The sequence below is a fragment of the Arachis stenosperma genome, chromosome 1, assembly GCF_014773155.1.
Source record: "Arachis stenosperma cultivar V10309 chromosome 1, arast.V10309.gnm1.PFL2, whole genome shotgun sequence".
NCBI lineage: Eukaryota > Viridiplantae > Streptophyta > Magnoliopsida > Fabales > Fabaceae > Arachis > Arachis stenosperma.
This window is the reverse complement of record NC_080377.1, coordinates 120,384,398-120,393,290: the sequence shown is the minus strand read 5'-3', so window position 1 is coordinate 120,393,290 and position 8,893 is coordinate 120,384,398. Positions and strand designations below refer to the sequence as shown.

General features: G+C 36.5%; 1 protein-coding gene across 2 annotated transcripts; it reads left to right on the top strand.

Annotated features, from left to right (window-relative positions):
* The first annotated feature begins 491 nt into the window (after positions 1-491).
* LOC130968927 (uncharacterized) lies at positions 492-7,047 on the top strand. Of its 2 annotated transcripts, XM_057894446.1 has the most exons (7): positions 492-642; positions 751-1,027; positions 2,575-2,661; positions 3,335-3,502; positions 3,636-3,722; positions 3,826-3,897; positions 4,726-7,047. In XM_057894446.1, exons 2-7 carry the CDS (start codon positions 824-826, stop codon positions 6,667-6,669), a joined length of 2,562 nt encoding a protein of 853 aa, XP_057750429.1. In that variant the 5' UTR covers positions 492-642; positions 751-823; the 3' UTR covers positions 6,670-7,047. The 2 variants fall into 2 exon arrangements, with proteins under 2 accessions (XP_057750429.1, XP_057750420.1); XM_057894437.1 differs by having other exon boundaries at positions 505-1,027.
* The last annotated feature ends 1,846 nt before the right edge of the window (positions 7,048-8,893 follow it).

Genomic DNA, 8,893 nt, shown 5'->3' with positions numbered 1-8,893 from the left:
AAACATAATTAAGTAACTTATGATTGAGATTTGAGAGTAATATCATCACTTCTAATTCAAAATATAGTCCATCTATACTATATTATTTTCAAATTACATGTAATATAAATATTCTTACTATAAAAAATAAAATAACGAGAAAAGAGAACAATTTTAAATTACATAAGAAAAAATTACAATATAAAATTGAAGGTAGTGATATTACTTTATGAAAACTCAGGTGCAGATGACTTCATGTAAAATTGGTAGTTAAGAGCTGTTAGATAAAACTTTAGTCAAACCAATCAAATTATCTAATAACTCTCAATTATCAACTTCATGTAAAGTTGACTACACTTAGTTTCCACCATATTACTTTTCCTTATGATAATTAATTATTTACGCTTTCAATGTATTTAAAATTACATAAAAATCACGTAAAAAGAAAAAGTTTAAATGATGAGAAGAATTAATAATGATGAAAAAAGAAGCAAAAGAGGAAAAATGTTATTATTTTTTGCCCCGTTCTCTTTCTTGAGTCTTTTTCTTTCTATCTGAATCTGCCCCGATTCGGCGAATAGGTTTTCATTTCATCTTACTCTCTCCTCCTCTTCTGTGTCTCCACATCCAATCCAAGCAACTAAGAAAGCAGCACCACCGAGGGTTTTTTACTTCTCTCTTCTCTCTCTTCTCTCTCTCAGCCTTCGCATCTCACATCGGTTTTTTCTGAATGTGACTCAGATTCATTCACTTCTCCTCACTCAATTTTAGGGCTTTTCTTATCTCCTCCCCCAAAACCCTCACTGTCACCATTCGATTCGCTCTCCGATTCCTCGATCTCACCATGGAGGCTCGAGATTCGTCCACTTCGCCGTCCTCCACCGCCGCCAACCGTGACGCCTCCTCCGTCACAGATGCCGACGATGCCGTCTTCACTGTCACCGTCGCCCTCTCCAAGGATGCTGCCTTGCATTTTCAGTCTGGCAAGTTCGCTGACTGCGTCGACGTCTTGAACCAGCTCTTGCAGAAGAAGCAAGACGATCCCAAGGTATAGTGAATCACTCCTCTTTCCTTTTTTTTGTCCATTTCCTATGTATTATCGATGCTGATGCCGCTGAAGTGTTCTTGATTTTATCACTTCCGTGTTACCATTCTCTGTGACAAAGTCTTGGTGCTTCTAGGCGTTCATTTATTTATTTATTTTTATCGATGCTCGATTCTTGTTCTTGTTGCTATCTGTGTTCTGGATTTGATTGTAATTGCGATGCTTCAGCTGATTGATTTGTTGCTTAGATTTTTGTTTCCGTGGAGAGGTGAATCGCGGTTTTGGTACCCTCAGGGAGTGGTAGATAATAGTGAGTATTGCCTTATGTGGATGGAAATGTGAGTGTGATTTGGTTGAACTGGTTTATATGAAATTCCATGGGTGCCTTAAGTGAAGTATAGACAGTAAGCTCTCGGGATGAAAGCTTATTTGGCTGTAAATTTGAATGCAGATGGTTTGAACTGGTATTTGTGGGTTAGATGAGGTAGCCAGTATCTGAGTAGACTGGATAAGTTGCATTGAGCTGCTTTGGATGGATGCATGGCAAAATGCTGCCTTATGTGATGTAAGGAACCACTAATAAGTAAGAACATTGAACACAGGGTGAATCAACTGGTGAAGGTTCTTATATTTTCAGAGAAAAGTAGGAAACATGTGCTCTGAATTCTATATGGAACATTGAATTTTATTGAATGATTTTGCTGGAAGAGGAATTATGAGCTCATTTTCTGTACATGTATGATCTTTTTCATTCCGATTCTTTTGCTTTTTTTTTTTAGTTTCGGTTTTGCTCTAGCATAGAGTGCGACTTGTTTAACAGTGGAAAAGAGATTACTTGTCGCATGCACAACTCTAGGTCAATTTTGTAGAGTAGATTGATCAATGATACTTAAATAAACTTACACATTAATCACAGAATCTTGTGTAAGCCATTGGTTAAGGCCTTGATCACTCTGAGAGTTTTATTTTTCTGAACTGTTGAGATTGTAAAATAGTTGCAAACCTTATCATCTGTACAAGTATGTGTTCTTCAGTATCCCATGTTTCCGCCAATATCCCAGTTTTGTTCTTTGCAGTTTCATGAAACTAGATATGTTCTCTCTGAATATATATATCACTTATTCTTTTATGCATTCACCTAATGGATTGGGTATAATGTATGAACTATGATTAATTTACATGAATAATAACAGTGGAGTAAGTTATTCTGCAGAAGTGCCTTTGTGATAGAAATAAAATCATCTTTATTTTTCTTCTTTCTTTTGTAGTTTTCTAGAAAGCATGAATTTAATGGTGCTCTCCGCATAGTGCATATCAAGCCTCCCATACAAGTTTACAAATTAAAGTGCTTGATTTTATGGTAATGTTTGTATTATGATAAAATCTGTCATCATCCATGTTCAAACCTGATATGTCAAGTGGGCAAATCCTTGCAAGCTTTGTGTCCACCCACCAATCTTTGCGTCTTTATGTTGGTTGTTGGGTATTGTTGTGTAAGACAATTTTAGTACAAATCCTAATCTTCAAGATTTTGAATCCTAATATTTCAGGTACTTCATAATATTGCAATCACGGAATTCTTCCGTGATGGATGTTCAGACCCCAAAAAGTTGCTTGAAGTACTTAATGGCATCAAGGTATGCTAATCTAAAATTCATATCTCTATCTCTCTCTTAAATTTCTGCAAAATGGAAGTTTTGCATCTTTTTTTTTGTGCTTTATATTCGAGGGAAACCATTTCTTGCCTTCATTATTAGAAAATTGGAAATTGAATGCCATTGACACAGATAGAGAACCAATGGCAGGATTAAAATGCAGATAGACTTAGGTCGTTAATTGACTTTTGTAAACACTAATTGCTAAATAGGCTCTTGGCTTCAGTTACTGAACGAACTTAAAATGTCAGGAGACCAAATTTTCTTGAAAGGTTCTCATGATTTTTGATCTGTGAATTTGGATTCTTTGATTGGTATCAGAATGTCAATATGATTTCGATACCAGTAGGACATAGTATAATATAATGCATATGTTGATTCCCACTTCCACCCCGCAACTTGGTTTCCTTCTCTTGGTGCTTTTACTTACTTATTCATGATATTTACAAATGAGAAAATTATATATGAAGTGTGTGACCTGTGTGATAAGGTTGAAAGTTATGAAAAGATGGTGGAGAATGGTTGAATAGGTTTTTCTCATTTAGACATGCTGTTTATGATAATTTGAGTTGCAGCTTGAAGCTTTGGTATGTATTTATTTATGATTTCTGTTCTTATACCTTTTTTTTCCTTTTCTCTGTTGGGCTTGATTCAGAGAAAAAGTGACGAGCTTGCCCTGGCTTCTGGAGAACAAGGGGAATCAGTTAACAATGTTGGAAATAAAGTTGTTTTGGGATCCAGATCACATCAGTTTTCAGGTGCAAATAGCACCAATACAATGTATGCAGATGAATTCGACTCTTCTGTGGCAATGCTAAATATTGTATGCTCTTTTGCTCCTTGTGTCATTTTGATTTATTTCTCTCGGTTGACACTTGTTTTGTTGACGGACATATACTTATGATTTAATATCTTTGTTGATGTTTGATGTGATTTTGTTCCTTAAATCTCTCTAGGCCATGATCTGGTTCCATCTCCATGACTATGCAAAGACATTATCAGTTTTGGAACCCCTCTTTCAAAATATTGAACCCATAGATGAGGTACATCATATATCACGTATTATTTAATGTTACTTGGTTTTCAGAAGGTAGATTGATGTGTTCCTTTGTTTTACTCTGTTTCTTGTTCTCTTGCCTTAAGCAGACAACAGCTCTACATATTTGCCTTCTGCTGCTTGATGCTAGCCTTGCTTGCCATGATGCATCAAAATCAGCTGTAAGTTCTGTGATAATTTCACTAGCTGGTTTACCTTTTGATTTTTGGAAGTTTTGTTACTTAATGCATTGATGTTGACTCAATGATGGGTTTTGAATTTTCATTTATGCATGATGTATCCCCCCTCCCCCTTTTTAAGTAGTGTGTGGCCAGTTATTTCTTTGATGAATACATAAATATGGTTTCTTTTTACATAATTTGCAATTAGTTTTTAATCTGACTTTTTCTTTGATTAGTTGAACAATGAGCTCTTTTCCACTGTGATAAGTCATTGTTCTTTCCAAGCTAATGTTGGTCATGGCAGCTGAGTTTCTTGGATGATGATTTGCCAGCTTAGTCTATTTAATTACTTTTATTTGTAGAGGTGTTCTTTGTTGGGAATGGCTGAATCTTATCTTCTTTGAGTGTACTTTTTAACTGTCAGATAGAGAAATGCACTTACTGACTGCAGGTTTCCAATACTATAATGATTATATGATATACTTATTTGTTAGGATTTGGATTATCTTATCCTAGCTTCCACCCATAAACCCTTCCAATTTGTGAGAGGTTGGGCAGGCGCGGAAATTTAAACTGTAGTCTGATATACTTGTTAATGTGGTTGAAGTGAATGGTTAAGATATATAGATAGAACTTGCTTGATTTATGTTATTTTATCTGATAAATTATGCTGTAAAACTCTTGTTGTGCATATCCATGGACTCTCCTAGTATCAGCCACTCGTTATCCTAGTTTGTTAGTCGAATGTGTGTTTTCTCCCCATCCCTCCCGTTTAAGCTTCTATATGTGTACATGTGCGCTGTTCTGAACTGGGCTTCATTTGCTTAGGACGTGTTGACTTATCTGGAAAAGGCATTTGGTGTTAGCACCATGAGTCAAGGTGACAATGGGAACTCTGCACAGCAGCAATCTGCAAATACAATGACAAAGTCTACACCTGTTGCCATTAATGCACCTGCTGCTGATGCATCCAGTTCAGATTTGGGGTCAGGTGCTAATGTCTCTGAAAATCATCTATCCAGAGCTCTATCTGAAGATACACTTGATTACGAAGCCATGATGTTGGATATGGGTGGACCAAATTTATCAAGGCCGATGGGTCCAACTTCAAATGATCTTTCAAGGGCTTTGGCTGATAGGTTTTCTACTATTGATTTAAAGCTCAAGTTGCAACTTTACAAGGTTCGGTTTCTGCTGCTGACTAGGAACTTGAAGCTAGCAAAACGTGAAGTCAAGCTAGCAATGAACATTGCACGTGGAAGAGATTCATCCATGGCTCTTCTTTTGAAATCTCAACTTGAATATGCTCGTGGTAACCACCGCAAAGCAATAAAGCTATTGATGGCATCAAGTAATCGGACAGACCCAGCATTTTCTAGCATTTTCAACAACAATATTGGGTGCATATATCATCAGCTTGGCAAATATCAGACGTCCTCATTATTCTTTTCAAAGGCATTAAATAATTGTTCATCCCTGCGGAAGGACCAACCCTCAAAGCTAGCCACTTTTTCCCAGGATAATTCTCTTCTTATCATTTACAATTGCGGTGTGCAGTACTTGGTCAGCGGGAAGCCACTACTTGCTGCTCGCTGTTTCCAAAAGGCAAGTTTGGTGTTTTACAAACAGCCTCTCTTGTGGCTCCGGATCTCAGAATGCTGTCTGATGGCTTTAGAAAAAGGCCTAATTGGATCAAGTCGGGTTTCTTCAGAGAAGTTGGAAGTTGGAGTTTGTGTTGTAGGGACGGGAAAATGGAGGCAACTTATTTTGGGAGACCACTTTCCAGTTGGTGGAGATATGGGTTCATCTGAAAGGGACGATTGTCCTAGTGATGATGGACGGCTGAAGTTATCAATGACTCTTGCTCGGCAGTGCCTCTTGAATGCTCTGTACTTGCTGGACTCCAGTATTACAAATTTCGTGAAGTCTGATTTGCCATCGAATTCTTCTGTGGAGGAAACTGATACAAGTGAAGTGTTGTCTTCAAAGAATTCAAATCTTAAGAATTTACATGGCATCGATGGAAAGGCGTTTTCAGTAGCAGTAGGTATAGGTCAGGTTAATTCAAATGGGGACACAAAAGAACAAAAGGGAGGAGCTGGTCAGGAACTCGTGCAGAACTCCCTTTCCTATTATGAAGAAGTTTGTAGAAGAGAACATCAACTGGTTAAGCAAGCTGTTCTTGCTAATCTGGCGTATGTGGAGCTGGAATTGGACAACCCAGTGAAGGCACTGGCAGTTGCAAAATCTCTCCTAGAACTACCAGAATGTTCCAGAATTTATGTCTTTCTTGGGCATGTTTATGCAGCTGAGGCTCTCTGTTTGCTGAATAGACCAAAGGAAGCTGCCGAACACTTGTCATTTTATTTGTCTGGGGGAAACAATGTTGAATTACCTTTCAGTCAAGAGGACTCTGAGAAATGGCGAGTGGAGAGGACGGTTGAAATTGAAGATTTAAATGGAGGGTCCACAGCAGCGAAGAATTTGTCTGCTGAGCAGACACAAAGTATTGTTTTCCTCAAGCCAGAGGAAGCGCGGGCATCCATTTATGCAAACTTTGCAGCAATGGCTGCAATGCAGGGTGAATTTGAGAAAGCCAGTTTGTTGGTTACGCAGGCATTATCCATACTCCCAAACTCCCCAGAAGCCACACTCACTGCAGTTTATGTGGATCTCTTGCTTGGTAAGCCACAGGAAGCCCTAGCCAGATTAAAACGATGTAGCCGCATTAGGTTCCTTCCTAGTGGAATAAAATTGAATAAATCTTTTTGAGTGTTGTATGCTTGGGTTTATCATTGTGCCTTGCCCATTTGTCAACGTTAGGTAGCAGGTAGGTTAATCCTTCCATAGCATTTGTAAAATATATAAAGTTCAACTCAGAATAATTTTTTTCTTCCCTCTTTTTGAGTTCCTTTTCCTTAAAATTTTCAAATTTAGGGTTCAGTTGTAGGGTGGTGGCTGTGTTTTGATTAGTGCCAGTTTCCCACCTTTAAAACTTGAGGTGTAGATCTGATTCGGGTTGTGTTTTTAGAGGCTAATTTAGTTGATATTCAAGAATAGGGGTCATGTACTTATGTTGAGAAAAACTGAAAAGGTGATAATTATTTCGAAATTCCATTTTTAATTCGAGGGGCTGATCTTTCTAATTCTAACTCTCACTATGGGTTCTATCAACTTCGTTTCTTATTCTTACTATCTATTGAACCTTGTGTACGGTACGTGACGCAAATTTTCATTTTTTCCCTAAAGAAAACCATCAGAGAGGCCCCGCTTGCTTCTTCTGTCAGAAAATAAATCTAATGGTGATAGATTCGTCGCTCTTGTGATTGAGCACATCACGAAGCAAACGATAAACGTGATTCTTACTTTACATATCCCATTATATTATCAACCTATAAAGTTTATAACTTTCATATAAGCTTTCATCACTCATTCTGAGTATATAAACTTGGAGAGGGAGAGAATAATCACCGCTGCAACGATTAAACATAACAGAAAAGTAAAAGTCTGAAACTGAATCTAACCAACTAAACTAACCTCGAGATAAACTTGGCTTTTATAATTAAAAGGAATTAATTTGTTTGATATTACAAAAGAATGAGTGGAGACGAAATTAGTTTGACGTAGGGATTGGTATGTGTCTTGGGGCGGGGCCGGCAAGGGTTGCAGTGATGAGCTTCAGGAATCACGATCAATCAATATCAATGCTTTATAGGCCTCCATCCTTTTTTCCTTTTTTTCCTCATAAGTTCACGGGTTTCCCACTATACAATGGGGTCACAGGAATCAAAGCTGCTCCATATCTAAGGTGAAGTTCCAAACCTTCCTCTAACTATGAGCCAGAGGAAACAACAAACCCAAAACAACATAATGTAGAGAACACGAATCAACCATTTTTGCACAAGATCTGCTTATGTCTGTTGACTTTTTAATCCATCTCCAATGCAAGTTAGTGTTTATTTGAGACAATCAGACAATTCGTATGCCTATGAGTGGACAAAATTCATGCTGTTACGTTGAGCACTTGATACCCCCCTCACTATCGCTATCGCCATCGCTATTTTAATTTTGATATTCATAACAACATGATCAACAAAATGTACTACTAACTTTTGTGCTCTAGTAATTAATAATCTATCATTAGGAATTAACTATTATTAGATAAAAAATGGTTTGGATTTGTCCGAAATTAAGCGTTAGAATCCCTCTTCATTATTACGAGACTTTAGAGTTACGCTACGAGAGAAAATTCCAATTAGGGTGGGGCTAAGATGTTGCTTTCCAACGTGGCCTACTATTACCTGTGATAAAGGATAACTTTTGTACCCATTAAGTGATAATCTTTTCTATTACTACTTTAGACAACAAGTTGGTGCATACATCAACACAATATTATTATTATTATATTAATAACCAATAATTAATCTAGCTTCTTCGTTTTATAGCGTAATTAACGAATTTTAACTGTTTTAATTAATTAACTACTACTTACAATATATAGTGTGTAACTAAATCAAAACTAGAACATCTCCTAATAATGGAGTTACAGGTTTCTCCGTGAAAGAGAAGGAGGGATAGGGATCTTACATGCATACAGTTAATTGATTGTGATACGAATCCTTACACAGTACTATAGTACTGTTATTTATACACATATAGACAACCTATATAATTTCGAATAACAAAAATGACATGTATAAATAAAAAAAATTAGTTATCGAATTAGACATTATATATTTACGTATAAATATGTGTTATTTTATATTTTTATATAAATAATTGATTTAATAATTAAATTTTTGTTTATTAAATAAAATTTACTTGTGGTTTAAGCTTAAGGAGTACATGTAAAATGGAAAAATAAAGGGGAGGTTTCAGGAACCATAAAGAAGTGAAAAACAATCAAATGATGGGAAATTAAAGGTATGGAAAATTTTTAAATATATCAGTGTTTCAGTAATTTTTATAAACTGTTGGTATTAATTATTTATATTAT

Excerpts from the sequence above, each read along its gene's own strand:
- LOC130968927 (XM_057894446.1), top strand. The coding sequence starts at position 824 with ATGGAGGCTCGAGATTCGTCCACTTCGCCGTCCTCCACCGCCGCCAAC. Across the intron at positions 1,028-2,574 it reads AGAAGCAAGACGATCCCAAG|GTACTTCATAATATTGCAAT; the intron begins GTATAGTGAATC and ends CTAATATTTCAG. Across the intron at positions 3,723-3,825 it reads ATATTGAACCCATAGATGAG|ACAACAGCTCTACATATTTG; the intron begins GTACATCATATA and ends TGCCTTAAGCAG.